At 43.2% G+C, this 16,744-nt stretch overlaps 1 protein-coding gene across 1 annotated transcript in view; it reads left to right on the top strand.

Moving 5' to 3' along the window:
- LOC308116725 (cyclin-dependent kinase 17-like) overlaps positions 1-16,744 on the top strand; it is a 32,313-nt gene that overhangs the window by 13,150 nt on the left and 2,419 nt on the right. The window contains exons 3-16 of the mRNA XM_080475071.1: positions 3,518-3,682; positions 4,296-4,429; positions 9,607-9,732; positions 11,783-11,839; positions 11,974-12,088; positions 12,892-12,986; positions 13,136-13,198; positions 13,566-13,689; positions 13,963-14,083; positions 14,559-14,656; positions 14,843-14,948; positions 15,398-15,440; positions 15,629-15,719; positions 15,842-15,919. Coding sequence (XP_080331197.1) covers positions 3,518-3,682; positions 4,296-4,429; positions 9,607-9,732; positions 11,783-11,839; positions 11,974-12,088; positions 12,892-12,986; positions 13,136-13,198; positions 13,566-13,689; positions 13,963-14,083; positions 14,559-14,656; positions 14,843-14,948; positions 15,398-15,440; positions 15,629-15,719; positions 15,842-15,919 — 1,416 coding nt within the window. The remainder of the gene's footprint in view (positions 1-3,517; positions 3,683-4,295; positions 4,430-9,606; positions 9,733-11,782; positions 11,840-11,973; positions 12,089-12,891; positions 12,987-13,135; positions 13,199-13,565; positions 13,690-13,962; positions 14,084-14,558; positions 14,657-14,842; positions 14,949-15,397; positions 15,441-15,628; positions 15,720-15,841; positions 15,920-16,744) is intronic.

The following is a 16,744-nucleotide window of genomic DNA, read 5'->3' as shown; positions in this document are numbered from 1 at the left end:
CACCCATAATAACCACAACACTTACATGATGTTCCCGGGTATGGATTTTATAATGCGACTCTCGGTCAAAGTGCTTTTCCCCCCCATCACCAAATAAATATGAGACACTTAAACCTCTGCTGTTAGCAACCAAGATGACTGCCATGACTACCATCAGGACATGACTCAGATTTTTATTTATTTTTTCTTTGATTTAGGTTATTAAATAGTGATGACCCAGGTCAACATATCTACTGAATGTCATAGAAAACACAGCAGAGTCTGTTTGGTTTGTAACATTGTAACAGTGTAACATTTCCAGCACATTTATGTAACAAAGTGCCTGCTTGAAACAGGATCTAGGGGCTGAATTTTAATGTACTTAATTTGTGTGGAACTTTATTTTTTATCCCCCCCCCACCCCCGCTCATCTAAATCCAAATCCACATTTTATCTAATACTGACCCAGAATGTGAAATGGATTGAGCTGAAGTGTTGAATGTCTCCTGAGTGTAATCTCTGCTTACCATTAGGATTTCAGACTGCGATGACTGGAGTCCTTGTTGATTTTGCTACTCATATTTTTGAGATTTTCTGTTGCAGTGTTGTGTCATTTGTTCTTTTCTGACTTCAAAAACCTTCTCACAGGCCATCACTTATCAATGACTAATCTGTCAATAAATGCAGAAATGACCTTTTTTTCCCCTCCTTATCTTCGTCTGTATTGACTGTGTGCAGCCGGTCGGACTGGTCTTCCTCTTTATTTGAGACACTCGGAGCTCCGTGCTGACACATATCAGAGTTGTTTATGGTTTATGTTGTTCCCGCTGAAGGTTGTGGCCTTCAAGGCGTCAAACAAAAGCGGAGCGGTGCGGCAGCTTATCGCTGCTGATTTTTCACAAAATCTTCAGGGAGCGAGGGAGAAGGGGAGGGAGCATGCCTCGGTGTGCTACCACGTCGTTGCCATGGCGCTCAGGGTCTGGAAACATTCGAGAGTTTCCATGACATTGCCACGGTGACTTGGATGACTTGGTGAAACTAGCCAGGCATCTTGGTGCATTTTTCACTCTTCTTTTTTTTTTGTTTTTGCATTCCCCCCCCCCCCATCAATCAGATCGTCCCCCTCGCCTCCCACCGCCTTCTGAGAACTAACGGGGCTTTGTAAAGAGCTTTTTGTGTGGTGATTAACACCAACTTTGGCCAGAGTGTTCTGTGCTTCTCTGAGTGGGGACGGACGCACAATCATGGTGTGTGCATGTGTGTGTGTGCGCGAGGGGATTTTTCAGCCTGTGTAACAGTAAGTAGGGTAGAGAGGAGACCGAATGGAGTAGCCAGATGAGATTTGATCTGAACTCTGTGATTGGGGAAAGCGTTCTGGTCCTGATCTGATTATGCAACAGTCATAACTCGGGGCCAGCGGCACCAGCAGCGGCAGCCCACAGATAACAGAGGGTGGTATCAGGACGTATGTTTCGTTTGTGTTTACTGGGAATGCATCATATATCTGAGCATGATGTCGCACCGTGGCAAAATTACAGCAAATGTCTGGCATGGGTTGTAATACAGGACATACCAGATATTCCAACGTTTTGATGTCTGAGTTGGCAAAGTTGCTGCACAGTGAAATCTGTTTTTATAGCCCGGCAGGACCTGAACGCCCACATCAGTCTGAATCAGCCTCCAACAAGCAGACCGAGTCTTGTGAGCTTGATTTTTGGCAGCGGGTCTCCCGCTGATCCTGGAAACTGGAAACCACACAAATCGAAGAGTTACTGGCTGATAATGTCCACTTTCTAGGTTGTGGATCAGTAAATAAATAGAATGTGACTCCAGCCCTTTTAATTTATTTTTGATTCATGTTTTTGTTTTTTAAGTGTTTAGTCCTGTACTGACCTGAGTAAATAACAGTGATCCCGAGTCTGTGGCACTTTGTTTGCTTGTTTGTTTAGTGGGTTGATCATGTCAAGGACCATCCAGAACCAGATAGAAGTGCATGCAAATCCCCTCACACAAAAACAAACACACATTTTCTCTCGATCACAGGAACAATCTAATGTATGTAACGTGTCGCCATTTTCCCCCCCTCTGATGGAGTTCTCTGCCCGGTAGCTCCTGTTCTAATCTACCCTGCTCGACAGGATCCCTCTGCTTGAGCTCTGTCCTCCTCTTTGTAGCCTCTCCGGCGCTCCATTTTCTCCCTGCTGTCACAGTCTGTGTTTTACTGAGTGCTACTCCTTACATAATAAATCTGTCACCTCTGTCAGCTCCTTTCACACGGCGGGACAAACGCCCCTCTGTCAACCAGCCATAGACCTTTTCTCTGAGGTCAGTCCACACATCTCGGACTGCAGCATTACTTGATTACACACTCACTTCTCCACTTCTGATATTCGCTATTTACAGGATGGGGTGATGCAGGTGGAGAGAACTGACGAACACTGTGGGTATTTAACAGAGCGGCACATTTAGTTCCGTGAGGTTGGCAGGTTGAGAGAAATCATGCACATAGAGATTAAAACTTATCAGGAACACATCATCGATTTGTTTTTCGACATTCATGGAAAGGAAGCCACCTTACTTTTTTTATGTTCTGTTTTAGTGAAGGAATATACATAGAATATGCACATTGTGATAAATTTACAGAATTAGCATATTTTTCTCTTCAAAAATGCATTTTTCAATCTATTGTATGAGAGTCCGTCAGTAAGTCTTCTTTACTTTGTCTCTCTTTGATGTTCTCTCTATTCCTTATTCTCACTCCACTTTTAGTCGGCTGGTTTAAGCAGCATTTTAACTCCATTCAGAGTCTCGTTTATCTGTCACGCTTACGACTATCATTCTGAAACACAGCTGTGGGCCGATATGGTATGCAAACTATACAGCCCGCAGATTACGAGTTAATACCAACCCGTTATGTAACGGTGTTTATTTCATGCCGTCTGGTGTTTTTCGGTTTACCATTTGTGTTTATGTGTCCGTGCATCCCAAAGCTTATAGTCCGCTGGGAAGTAAAGATTTTCTTTATTTGCTGCCCACCAACCAATTATCATCGAAATGTTAATAAATGTCAGTCCCATTCACCTTTGATTGCTGTTCTTGGTTGAATTGTGTGAAAATGAAGTCAGATTTAGTTTCTGATCTTAGATCTTGTTTGTATAATATCAACCCTCATATGGAACCAAAACATTTTGAATCTTACTGAAGTAAGAATTTGTTTAAAAAAGCTCTCAGCTTGTATTTCATGTGGACTGCACAGATTGTACAGGAAATTTAGGATTTTGAATATATTGAACGTTTTGAAAAAAAACCCCTGTTAATCTGTTCACTCTTCAGTTATTTTGAGCAAGAACTGAAAGATGGCAAGGTCAAGGCCTGCAGAGTTTCTGGTTTCTTCTCAGTGTTTTTTCCATTATATGATGAAATATTCATGCAGACACAACACTCTACATACCATATCATTTTTAATTTATTTTAAGTTGTTGTTTTTCATCTTTAAAATAACCCGTGTGTCTTTTTCTTTTTGTTTGTTTTTATGCAGAGCCCATTGTGAGAAATGGCCGCCCTCCTTCGGCCCACAGCGTTCACTCTTTTCTCCACCAGTACACGGGCTCTTTTAAAAAGCCGCCACTACGGCGACCTCAGAGTGTCATCGGAGGCGGCCTGGGGTCTCTCATGGTCATGCCCCGGAACGGTAGTCGCCTCGGTGAGATACACTCACACTGTGTGACTACTGACGGTCTGGCTTCAAAGAGAAGGACAGAGCCTGAGATTTCTTTTGTGTTGTGCAGTTGTTCAATTATATTCCAGACATTTATTTTAATTTGGGTGACAAAGTGACAGATTTAGCTAGGTAAGATATAAATCCCGGTCAGATGTTCTCGGATCTCCCTGTGAATTTTTTGTTTGCACACACAAAGTCAAAGTTGTATGTCGTAATGAGAGAGCTGCAACAACCATTTCGTGTTTGTAAAGACATACGCATTAATATCAGCTTGATCAAATTCCTATTTCATTTAGCCACATCATAGAAAAAGAATAGGTCTGGGCATTGGAAGGTTCTCTCCCTATGTATTACACCTTGTTATGTGTGGATCAATCACATGAATCAACCGATTCACTTCCTGTTTATCAGGGGTTCTCAAAGTGTGGGAGGATGAAGCCCATATTACGTGGCAGAGTGACACCTCCACTAAATAGAAATGTGTGGTTTTGTCACAATTTCTTAAAAGTTGGAAGATATAGACAACGCTAACCAAAGGCTTCCGTCAGACCCGAGGTTCATCCCCTCATGAAATGTTTTTCTTTTTTCGCTCCAGATATTGTTCACGAGAACCTAAAGATGGGCTCAGATGGAGAGAGCGACCAGGCGTCAGGGACGTCCTCCGATGAAGTGCAGTCGCCCACAGGTGTTTGTCTGAGGAACAGAGGGAACCGGCGCATCTCTGCTGAGGTCAGCCTCGCTCCTGTGTTTTTTCAGACCCTTGCTGTCCTTCATGGCATTTCTGTGTAAAAAAAAACAAAAAACGATGGAGAATATGGTGTAGGATGTGAGTCACTGCCTACTATTACCACTTAATTACCTGGCTTTGTGGTCCGGCCTCCGCTTTGTCAGTGAACGTGTGTTTTGATGAATTCACAGAGAAGAAAAAGGAGTTCTGAGAATTTGACAATAATGTTATCAGCAGGGAGTGGACGTGTGGCTCCACACGGTAACTCAGCGTAGGTGTACCGTCGTCGTCGTCGTGTCACGATGGTGATTGCAGCTGCTCACATAATCCCAGCACACACACACACATGAATATTCCACAAGTATACTGTACTTCTGAGCAAAGTTTAGCGATGTTTTAGAAAAAGGTATTACCATTCTAATTATATCTCTGAACTGGCCTCATTATGGATCTTTTTCACCTTCCTCTGGTGGTTACTTAATCTCAACACGGCGTGGAAAGATTTCTCACTGTGATTCTTTCTTTTGGTTTGTTTAGTATGAAACTGTTTTAACTTCAACCACAAGCAATTTTGGAGCTCTTTGTGTATAATTATGAAGATATTAAAAGCATTCAAATTTCCTTTAAGAAATGTGAGCATTTAGAATCAAACATGTGGGATCTCTGCCCCAATTAATATTTCTTATTTTTATAAATCAGATGATTCACAATTCCATTATTCTCTTTATAATTGAGATTAATAAAGAATGGGCTGCTTTGTTCGTCATTTCTCAGCTGCAAATGCGACATACGCACCAGCACACTGGATCTGTGGCTTTCAGTGTGGCTCAGCGTAGGTGTATTGTTGTGTCACAAACATGCAGAAGACTGCAGCTGCTCACATAACACATTTATGCACCATGACCCCACATACCTCACGACACTGGTACGGTCCAATGTGATCCACTCTGCTGTAAATTCTGCCTGCCCTGCATTACATGGAGCTGTTTCCAATAATGTAATTCACCAACTGTATTACAGAAAAACAAATTCTCAAAACATTTCTCCATATAATTTTGTCTTACTCCTTCTTCCAGCTTCAAAAGTGGAGAAGTTAAAACCTGAACACTTGATCTTTGTAATGATTTTCCTTTCTCTTCATTAAAACAATAGGAGTGTCGCAGTTCATTATTTACCAAATAAGACTAAAATAAAGCACATAAAGAAAGCAGATCCATATTTAATAAATATATCACATTCTGCTTCTGTTATTACTATGAAAGCTTTCGGTATGCCAATTTAGAAAAATCCATGCTGCACCGGGCCACATCAAAGAAAACGTTTTTCCGGTTGATAGAAGAGGAGGTCATCTATTACTCAAGGGCGACATCAGATGTTTCTGAATGGAGCATTTCACCAGCTTCTCTTCTACACTGAGTTTTTTTCATTCTGACTCATTCAGCTCAAACTATTTCATCCTAACCTGCAGGGTTTCATGAATTTGAATAAATTCTCCACAAGCTAAAAGTGCATGACTGGGTAACATCTGTTCCGTGTTTCAGTGAAGTAATGTCACTGTCATTATGGCATATTTCAGCTGCCACTAGACTGTTGTTATTTTTACCCATGAGTGCACTGATGATTTGACTGACAACACTTCCAAAGAAACATTGACAGTTGACTTTAAGAATTCTACTGTAGTGTTTCCACAGAGCGACTTCAGACTGATGGCTTAAAGATTTTTGAGCTTCTGCACAAGGACACATGTCTCTTTGTTCAGCAAAGGTTTTAATGGATCGAGTTCATTAACACAGAGGTTAGCGTCGGAGCAACTAGTTACTGAGGTAAACGGCTTGGTTCAGTAAATGCCCCGTCGGCTTTTCACTCTTCAGTATATGACTCTGTTGTGGGGCGAGTGGAACGTGACATGACAGGAGTCGGAGCAGAGATACAATTCAAAGCCAGAGGAGTTTCATATGCTGGGGGAAGGATTTACTTTAGTTTGGATTATTTGTAACATTACTTTAAACCTTACTCAAAGAAAAAAAATCTGAAAAAGAGATCAAATGAACTTTAAAAGACACAGTTGAACAGTGCTTCGCCCTGCCCATTTGTTCCTGGCACCTCTACAGTGACTAAATTGTCTGAGTGTGTGTGTGGCCTTGTGATGAACCGAACAGGTTGCACTATGCCTTTCACTCAGTATCAGCCTGCATAAGCTTCAGCATACTGCCAGTATAGATGGATGATGGATGGACTCTGCCGTGTTATATTCCTTCAAAGAAATGACAATGATAGTGTTTAATCTGACTGCAAACCAGGCCTATTATTTACTGTAACCTTTGTCATGATTCCCGGGTTATATTTCAGTGATTCGATCGGTCTCTAACGCCATGTATTCCTTGTCATTGTGACAAATGCCAAGAATCGAAGCCTTAAATCCATCTTAACTGCTGCTAATGGGATTTCAGAGATGTGCACGTGACGTGTCGGCACAGCCGACAGTTCACTTTCTCTATGAAAAAGGCAAGCAGCCAAGTCCCTTCACGCCAATACTGAGGTCAGCTTTCTCAGATATGTGGAAGTAATGAACAGAAATGTAAGGAAGAAATATAGCTTCATAGTCATTCATTGTTGATAGATTGAGCTGGGTTTCTTTTTTTCTTCCAGTTTTAGCATTACTGGTTTGAGCTTTCAATAATCCTCTTTTCGTTCTTTCCACTCTCTGCACTTTAACACATTTTTTTTAAAGTACTGTGAGAGAAATATGGTGAAATGATTTGCACTGATGAGTCCCATTTACATCCACATTAAACTGTGAAAAATGAAATCAATTCAAAACTGTTTGATGCGTTTAAAGCGAAATCTGCCAGTTTGTTCCCCTCCTCGTAAATTCATTCCGTCAAAGTGTGTGTTTATCTGTGCAGTTGATGTCCACATGCTTCCTCTAAACCACGGGTTGCACGGTACCTGCTGGGTGATCACGGGAGAACTGGCCCGTCTTGATTGAGCAACACTCACTTCCTTTCTTCTGTTTGTTGCTTTGATTGCACAGCCTCTGGGAATTTACGAGCAAATAGTTGTTGTGTGACTCAGCAAAAACATTTTCAAAGAAAAGGAAACTTGTAGTGAGCCAAAGAAGAGACACCACCTCTTGTTTGCATGTCACTTCTCCTGTGACTGCTTCACAAGGTTTTGTTGAACGACTGTGGGTAAATTTTAGTCTCTTTCGCACCCTAACAAACTCCGCTCTTTGTTTGCGTAAGCAGCACGATTGACCGCGGGGCTTGTTGTTGATGAAGTGATCCAACAGTGAAGTCACTGTGTGGCCTCATTCTGTGTTCCCCTTTGTGTGGCTGTGACACTCGGGGAAGGGACAGCAGGAGGAGGAGTGAGAACACCCCCCCGTCTGGTCAGGTAGTGGATTGTCCGTCTCTCATTGCAGAGGAAGCGTAGCTGTTTTGGGATTACATCACAAGGATTACTGTAATACGGTCCAGATGGGACCCTGTTGTAACAGATTAGGACGAGTTGATTGGACAACTGGAAGCGGGTGGAGGGGGTCGCAAAGGTCAGGTGACGGGTGCCATCACTTGCACTGTGACCAAACAGCCAGTCCTGGCAGTGCGCAGTGAAATCACATAGCAGCAGCAGGACCAGATTCACTGTTTTTGAAAAAAAAAAAGGGTTGTGTCACGGCAGCCTGTTGCCACACCAGGCATCTGTTATTTATATGACTGCAGATAAAGATTTATTCTCCCTAGTGTCTATTAATCTGCCATCAGTCATTCTGCCCATAAAAAGTGGAAAATGGTTAAAAATACCAACTATTAGAGCATCACGTCGATCAATGTGAAGCTTTGCTATTCTGTTCATAGTCATGTAAGTTTAAAGATGATAGAAAATCACATTATTTAGGCTTGAAACCATTGAAACGCCAAACAGAAAATTGTCTAGTTATTTATGGTTGCCAGGTTCTCCATTGTGTTAATTAGCATTTTTATTAATCTCACTAGGCGGTAAAGTGAATTTGGTTGGTTTCCTTTATCAAATACTGCCCATAAATGTCAGAATTATAGTTATTCTTATCGTGATTACTGAGTTCTTGAGGAATTAGTCAGACAATTAATTTAATTGTTGGTTGAAAGTCCAGAGTGATATTTTAACTTCCTGATTGTAAATGACTCCACAGCATTATACAGTTAAAGACAATATATAGAGGCGGATACGGTTCTCTCTGCTGGAAATGAAAATCTTCATGTTCTATTAAGACTTGTACTGACAGGACATTTTGAAGTTTTAGATTAAAAAATAGCTCTTGACTCCACTTTAATATATTCTCATTAAACTCCATGTGGTAATAGTAAACTAAGAGTAGTAATTACTTTTTTAAGTTGAAAATTACATTGTGTATGTTAAAAAATTTTTTTTGCTTTGAATCAAACATGAAATCCAGGCAGAATTTCTTACTGACTCAAGGATAGTATTTAGCCTCTAAAGAATTTGTAGTTTCCTCCAAGCTGAGCATTTGTCTTCATGTGTCGGCTGTAAATGAGCTGAGTCACAGTCGTGGTTGGACTAAAAGTTTGATGGTCCGGTGACCTGTCATGCACTTACGGCCTCGCTTATCTTGTGAGTGAGCTTTTGGTAAACTGTGAGAAGCTCAAAGGTGAGTTCTGCTGTGTGTACGATGGCAACAAGGGGCTGAGGGAGGGGTGGGGTGTAACGAGAGAGAGAGCGAGAGAGGATTAACGGTAATCTAACAAATAGAGGAAATGCATGATGGGAAGAATCCAGACGTTGCATTGTGAGTGTGCGTGTTTTGATTTTATATAACAAGTCATTACGATCATGCTTTAGTACTTTGTTGCTCCGGGAAAGACTTTACCCCGAAGTGCTGCAGGGCTCTACAGGCGCACGAGTCGCACACAGAAAACCGTGCAGAAACACGCGGCTAAATGCGTGTTTAAAGACGCACTCACTCACACACTGGCCTCTCTGTTGACCGGCGAGACCTCGACCTGACTGCCTCTTACTGTTTCTGCTTGTTTACTTTGGATTTCTGCCACTTCGTGTCAATCGTTAGTATTTGTCCAGAGCTTATGCTCTTTGCTGAGGGGTTTAATTTTGGGTTTTCAAAAGGTTGCAGATTATCTTCACTCAGTTGTTTCATTTGAACATGTTGTGTTTGTGTACGCAGGACTTAAACAAACGTTTGTCCCTGCCGGCCGACATCCGGATACCCGATGGTTACCTGGAGAAGCTGCAGCTGAGCAGCCCGCCGTTCGACCAGCCACTGAGCCGCCGCTCCCGCAGAGCGTCACTGGTGAGAGGGATGAGGAGAATATCGCAGAGGGAAAAAAGTTATTGTTTTGACGAATAAGTGCTTTGGTGTTTCAAAAGGCTCCATGTTTATGGTGTTTTTTTTTACTACTTCAGTTGTTTCGAAGAACTTTACATGATCAGCCACATGCACACACTCACACACCCATTTTGACATCTGGTGTGCAAGTTGCCCACCCACCTCTGGAAGCAACTTGTGGTTCAGTGTCTTGTCCAGGGACAGAGAGACGAGAGGTTCAGAAGATAAACCACAAACCATCGGACAGAAGAACAACCTGCTCGGTCATCCTGCCACAGCTGCACAACAAATCAATTCTTTTAGTAATGCTCTTGCATTAACCGTGTAAAACACAGACAGGCTGAGTTGTAAAGTGATCCAGCCTATCATATGTACCGTAGTAGAACCCGGGTATGGTAGTGACTACATGAAAGTGGGATTCCCTCAGCCAAGGCTGTCAGCCACTCATCGGCACCACTGAAGAAAAGCAGAGGAGTGGCTCTGGCAGCTCTCACACTGTCTGCTCCCGACGCTCCGTCTGTGATCATAGGTGCAGCGTTGGGACCACACGGCTGTCTCTGTAGCTCTACATCACGGCTCTGACACGTTTGTTTTGAACGTATCTACTGCAGCGAGGGTTTTTCTGGTTGCGCTTGATTGAGCTCTGGTCCTCCAGAGCACATTCGTATTTGAATTTTCAGGCAAGCTTTTCCAGTCACAGTTTTACCAGCTACGTGCTGCAGAACAGCTGCAGCTGGATGCTGTCAGACGTTTTTCAAACCGCTACTAAGAACTAAACGCATGTAGAGTGTCACGTTATCTTTTGCTTCTTTTGGCTGCCTGTAACAGGAATACACCGTCACACTGACTCCTTTTGTAAAGATCAGGAGGAATATGAAGCAAACAAAAAACCTTTTTGTTTCCTTTTTTTCTCGGGATAGTTTACTTTCCCCCTATTTTTTTTGACGGAAGAGAAAAAAATCCTATCACCATTGTTTTATCAACAAGAACTGGAAGCATCTCCCTAGTTTTACTTGATGAGAATTAATTTCAAATTCAAGCATGATTATGTGGTTAATTGGCTTGTTTACAGTTAACTCACTGTCATGCATAGTTAACTGCTTTCACTAATGGCCATGTATTTAAATGAATGCAGCGCACCACATACTGTTTGATAGTGATTTTGATGGTCAGTCGAGGTTAATTCATGCTGAACAAGAGCAAAATACAGTGACAGCAGTGGTCAGGGAGTGGTCAGAGGGCATAAAGAAAGATGGCTGAAAGAGTTACGTTTTATTAAAATACACCAAGAAACACAAGTGAGAGAGTGAGAGCTCATATCTTGTCCGGTCTCGTCCTCACAGCCAGTAGTCATGCCTTCACTTTGCACCTTTGTCTTAACCTCATCAGCAGGCTTGCTTTAATTGGCTCGAGGTGTTTACTTGAAATGTGGTCACAAGCAGAAGTTTTGGCCCTCACCTGGTGCTCTTCCTAAGTTAAGTTTGACATCACAGTATATCTGGCACAGATCCTCGCAGTGTTTCTGCTCCAACCTTCTACAAAGCCTCTCCTGAGGACACAAGATGACCTGTGAGGAGCCTGGAAACTGCTCCTGTCCTATAAAGAGAGAGGCCGTGCTCAGGCGACAGGAAAGTAACTTGAATTGAGGATTCCCAGAATAATATTTCCTTTCATACAAGACAAAGACAGGCATCAAATCTAAACATTAGAGGATCATAAAATTAAAAAATATCTATTTTTCTGAAATAGTTGAGTCTCAATGCCACCACATTGAGGCTGCTTCTTAAATCAAGGCTGCTTGTGTTTGCTGAGGCCATAAACCAACATGCAGGACAGTAAAAGCCAAAGTCACTACTGATTAGTTCTGATGGTGGCAGGTTGTGCGCCCTCCTTCCGCCCCCCTCTTCTATGTGATGAGGCCGTCATAAGGATTTGTCGTGGTGTCTGTAAACTTGTCATTGCTAATAAAGACGCCGTCCCTCATTACCGCCGCACGTCTTTTTGTCTCCTCCAGTCTGAAATTGGCTTTGGAAAGCTGGAGACGTACATCAAACTGGACAAACTGGGGGAGGTACGTGAGACTGTTGACCTTGACCTCTTTTCTGTCATCGCCCAGGTGCCAACATTCTCATACTGAGCGATAAAGGGCACTTTGTGAATTTAGTTTTAACCCCTGACGCCCCTGCTCTCTCCTGTTTTGTGCAGGGAACATACGCTACTGTCTTTAAGGGAAGGAGTAAGCTGACAGACAACCTGGTGGCTCTGAAGGAAATCAGGCTGGAGCACGAGGAGGGGGCGCCGTGCACGGCTATCCGAGAAGGTACAGAGTTCACACTTTTGTGGGGGGGGGGGGGGGGGGGGGCAGCTAATAGAAGTCGTTCAGCCCCCGAGTTGTAGTTATTTGTAATCGTTGGTCAGCATTATATTTACATGTAACATATTTAATAACGGCATCTTTCATGCAGGTTTATGTTGTCGAGATAAAACACAACATGTAGCGGCCAAAAATACCGCATCATGTAATCAAATAAAAGTGGTATTAATGAAATGCCAAAGAAAGGCTTTAAGAAGCAGGTTTAAGACGTGTAAGCATGAATGAATTGGGAGCATGTGTTCCACATGTTTAATTTACCCAGGATTCACTTCCTGATACAACCCGAGCAGTTCGGAGTTATTTAGCTTGCTCCGACTCCCACAGCACACATCATTAGAATGCATCATAATAAAGATAGAATAGAAGAAATAAGAGAATGAAGTAGTTTTCTGTACCTCTTCATTACCCCAAAAGAGAACAAAGCAACAAAGAAGTATCTTCACTGTTTTTAATAATGCAATGCAGATGTAAGCATTTTGTAAATAAACCTCACAAACGTGTTTACAATCAGATCGACTCGTGTTTGAAATAATTTATCTTTCTATTGGTTGTATACATGCTATAACTAATGTGTCCTGTATGAGGACGAGTGTTTCTATTTTATTCAGTCTTGTAAAGCTTTCCCTCTAAGTCTGGTCTGTTGTTGTAATGCCAAAAGATTTACTATCAACACTCACATGTGTTCATCACCACAGAAACATCCAGGCAGAAGGACAGGAACCTTTTTACATTCTTTCTGTTCTTCTTAGTGTCTCTACTGAAGGACCTGAAACACGCAAACATCGTGACCCTGCACGACATCGTCCACACAGAGAAGTCGCTCACACTGGTTTTCGAATACCTGGTGAGTTGAACCGAAAACAAATACCAAAATCACTGCACGACCCGCGTGTTGTTTTCTCTGCAGCAATGCTAAAATTCCTCCATTTGACGTGATTATTATTCATGACCCAAACGTGGCCTCCGCACTCTAACGCCCTTCCTCTCGTCCAGGACAAAGACCTTAAGCAGTACATGGACGACTGCGGGAACATCCTGAGCATGCAGAATGTCAAGGTGAGGCTCTGCAGGCGGCCTGCCGGCCCAGCCACCTTCATCAACTGTCAAGACTCTGTTACTGCTGCTGGAAGAAGCAGTGACACTTACGAGTGAGCCCTCTGGTGGTGGCCTGCAGGCAGTTTAAATTAACTCCACTGAAATTAACTTTGTACACAGTTTATGAGCACAACAAACCGATACATACACACTTGGGTCATCCCTTGATTTTGACATTATAAAGATTATATGTGGCAAATACAGCAATGAAAAAAGCAGTTCTACTAATTTTAGTAGTTGTTTTTCTCGGTACTGTTCTCCACTGCTTTTAATGAATGGCACTCTTTCTATATTTATATTTATTTGCCTGAAATCTTCCTGTCTTCAGATCTTTCTCTTCCAGATCCTGCGAGGCTTGGCCTACTGTCACAAACGGAAAGTCCTCCACAGAGACCTGAAGCCCCAAAATCTGCTCATAAACGACAGAGGGGAACTCAAACTGGCCGACTTTGGTACGAACAGTGATTCTATCATATGCAACTTTAGATCGATAATTCAAATGGCACTTGCTTAAGAAGGTGGGAAGTATTTGCAGTTACAAAGCAGAAAAAAACCCATTTACATTTCTCTTGCTGCATGGCATTATCAAGCCTCGCTTGAAAATGTTGCTCTCCTAAACAATCCTCTTCTTTTTTTTATATTTCGTTTTGACATGCCTGTAGCATGTTTTTCCTGTTTTTGGGAGTTTTTGTTTTGTAATCATCTCTCACCTCTCTGCTGTACAGGCCTGGCGAGGGCCAAGTCCGTGCCCACTAAGACATACTCTAATGAGGTGGTCACACTGTGGTATCGGCCCCCTGACGTGCTGCTGGGTTCCTCGGAGTACTCCACACAGATCGACATGTGGTGAGTGGGCCTGGCTCTGCGGGGGTGATTACAACTGTTAGAAAACTTGACTCAAGAACCCCCCCCCCCTCCTCCCAACTCCATATGGCTCCACTGTGAAGACGCAGGCAGATAGGAAACGCTCCTTGTCACCGGAGTGCAGTTGTGTGACAATGTTTAGTGATTTGTGGACTGAAGCACAGATGTTTTAAGCTTCTCATTTTCCCTCTGCGCTCCTGCGAGCATGCAGCTGATTTATTCCACACTGAGGAGACTTTGATGTGGCTGATGAACACATTAGAGCTGTTCTCTGTGGATGCTTCCTCTTTCGATGTTTTACTAGTCGGACAGATTTAAAGCAGCTTGTAAATGTGCAACTCAGAGTGTTGTTTTCTTAAAAAGTTGAAGAAGACCTGTTGAGTTTGGTTTGTGTTGCAGCTTCAGTCACTCCTCATCTGTTGACCCCCCACCCTTCCTATCTGTGTCCTCCTATCAGGGGTGTGGGCTGTATATTCTATGAGATGGCTGCTGGCAGGCCCCTGTTTCCAGGCTCCACAGTGGAGGACGAGCTGCACCTCATTTTCAGGCTGCTAGGTCAGTGCTGCCCCCTGCTGGTGGAGAAACACTAAACCTTTTACCCCCACTGACACCAACCTTTTAATCGCATTAACCCTGGCATGGATCTCCCTTGTGGCAGCGTGAAAAAGCCGCTCCAGCTGGCACCAAGGGGGGGAAAAAAAGCCCCAGACTGTAACGGGTCGATTGAATGTCCCTCCACAGGAACTCCCACCGAGGAAAGCTGGCCTGGAATATCGTCAATCGAAGAGTTTAAGACACACAAGTTTCCCAAGTACAAGTCACAGCCCCTAATAAATCATGCGCCCAGGTAAGAAGGGGATTTCATCAGCTGTCGTTTTATACTCTTACTCATGCTACTTTTTACAGAACTTTACATGTTTCTATTTCATGTATTCATTCTGGGATCAGACACCGTAACTTATACTCCTCAACTCTTTCACTAGTCCTGAAATCATTGGAGATGGGAATGAGCAAATATTTCTAATGAGACCCAGGTATCAAAGAAGCACTGGTGTGTGCGTGTGTGTGTGTGTGTGTGTGTGTGTGTGCGTGTGTGTGTGGTCTTTTAGCTTTTAGAGTCAGACATTAGTGTTTCTGGTTGTGTTTAGGTAATCGTGTGTGCTCTTTGTCACTTCCTGTAAGGAAATCCTGTGGAATAGTTGACGCCGCTCGACTCAGTTTCCTTCCTTACACTCACCAGCATCTATGAGTCACTCCACCTTACTGACCCCTTTCTCTTTCCCTCCCTTCACTCAGGTTGGACACGGATGGAATCGACCTGCTGATGTCATTCCTAAAAGTGAGTCTGGCTGCATCTGCCAGGGATGTTAAAAACAGCGCGACACATTTCACAGCTATGTCCGGACTGTATGTTTGGAAAGAAGTCCAATGCTGCATGCCGACGCATTCACAGGACACAGTGTGTGCCTCATTTGGTCCTTCCCTTCATCTCTCATGAAAGCCTTCCCCTATCTTTGTCATTTTCAGTATGAATCCAAAAAGAGGATCTCTGCTGATGAAGCGATGAGGCAGCCGTACTTCAGGAGCCTGGGGCCACGTGTGCACGCGCTGCCAGAGAGTGAGTAATGAAACGGTGATGCAGGAGTGCAGACTTTGCAGTGCTGCGTGAGGTGGATACGGCGGTGTGCTGGGGGGATCGGTTACAGCCTCATAACAAAGGCAACTCTGTATCTTTGGCAGACATTTCCATATTCACACTGAAGGAGGTGCAGCTGCAGAGAGACCCCGGATACCGGAACTCCTCGTACCCTGAATCAGGTGAGCAGCAGAGTGGAGGATGTGAAGAAGTGACACTCAGCGAGCTGAAAGTGGAGGAGTGGACGTTTCTGTCCTGCGGCAGAGGATCTGATGCAGACCTCATGCAGGCAGTGCAGTCGTCCACAGCTGCCACGATTTGCTAATTAAGGCCGATTGGATTTGTAAATTTAGTTTGAGCCGGGCCCCAGCCACAATTTCCCACCTGACGAAGCAGCTTGTATCAGGACCTTCTTTACTCCTCGAGCTGCCTCCACTGCTGATACCTAAGATTTATATTCATGGGCTCTATAAAGAAGACTCCTGTCAGTCTGTGTTAAAGGGGTGTTAAGGTCAGGACGGCAACTTCATCGACACTCTCCTCATCTCAGTCCTCTCTTCCCTCTTCATTCTCTGTGGATGTTGCACCGCCCTCGCTGGTAGACTATAAAACTTTTTAGTTTAGTAAGAAACGTCAGTACAAGTTTTTTACACAGATTCAAGTTTTCCCCATCAATAATAGTAGATATGCTGCTTTTACTTCTGCCGGTGCCAGTTTGAAAGAGAGCCTTAAAACGTTTCTTAAAAGTAAGTAGAATAATGCTAAATTCCTGTATCGGAAAGGTTTCTCCTTTTAAATGGGTTTAGTGATATAGTAGCTACACAGCAACTGATATCAGGTTCAAATGTGTCTGATGCTCCTGTATCACCTGTGAAAACCATCATTTAAGGATTTTATTTAAAATACTTTTTTTTACAAATAGTGAGGATGAGGGCTGCATGTAGCCGGCAGGTTACATGAGATGATCTGGAGGCATAACAACAACACAGGGCTACTGGTTAGCAAGA

The sequence above is a fragment of the Lipophrys pholis genome (assembly GCF_963383615.2).
Source record: "Lipophrys pholis genome assembly, chromosome: 11".
Classification (NCBI taxonomy): Eukaryota; Metazoa; Chordata; class Actinopteri; order Blenniiformes; family Blenniidae; genus Lipophrys; species Lipophrys pholis.
This window is presented reverse-complemented; position numbering and strand designations above follow the sequence as displayed.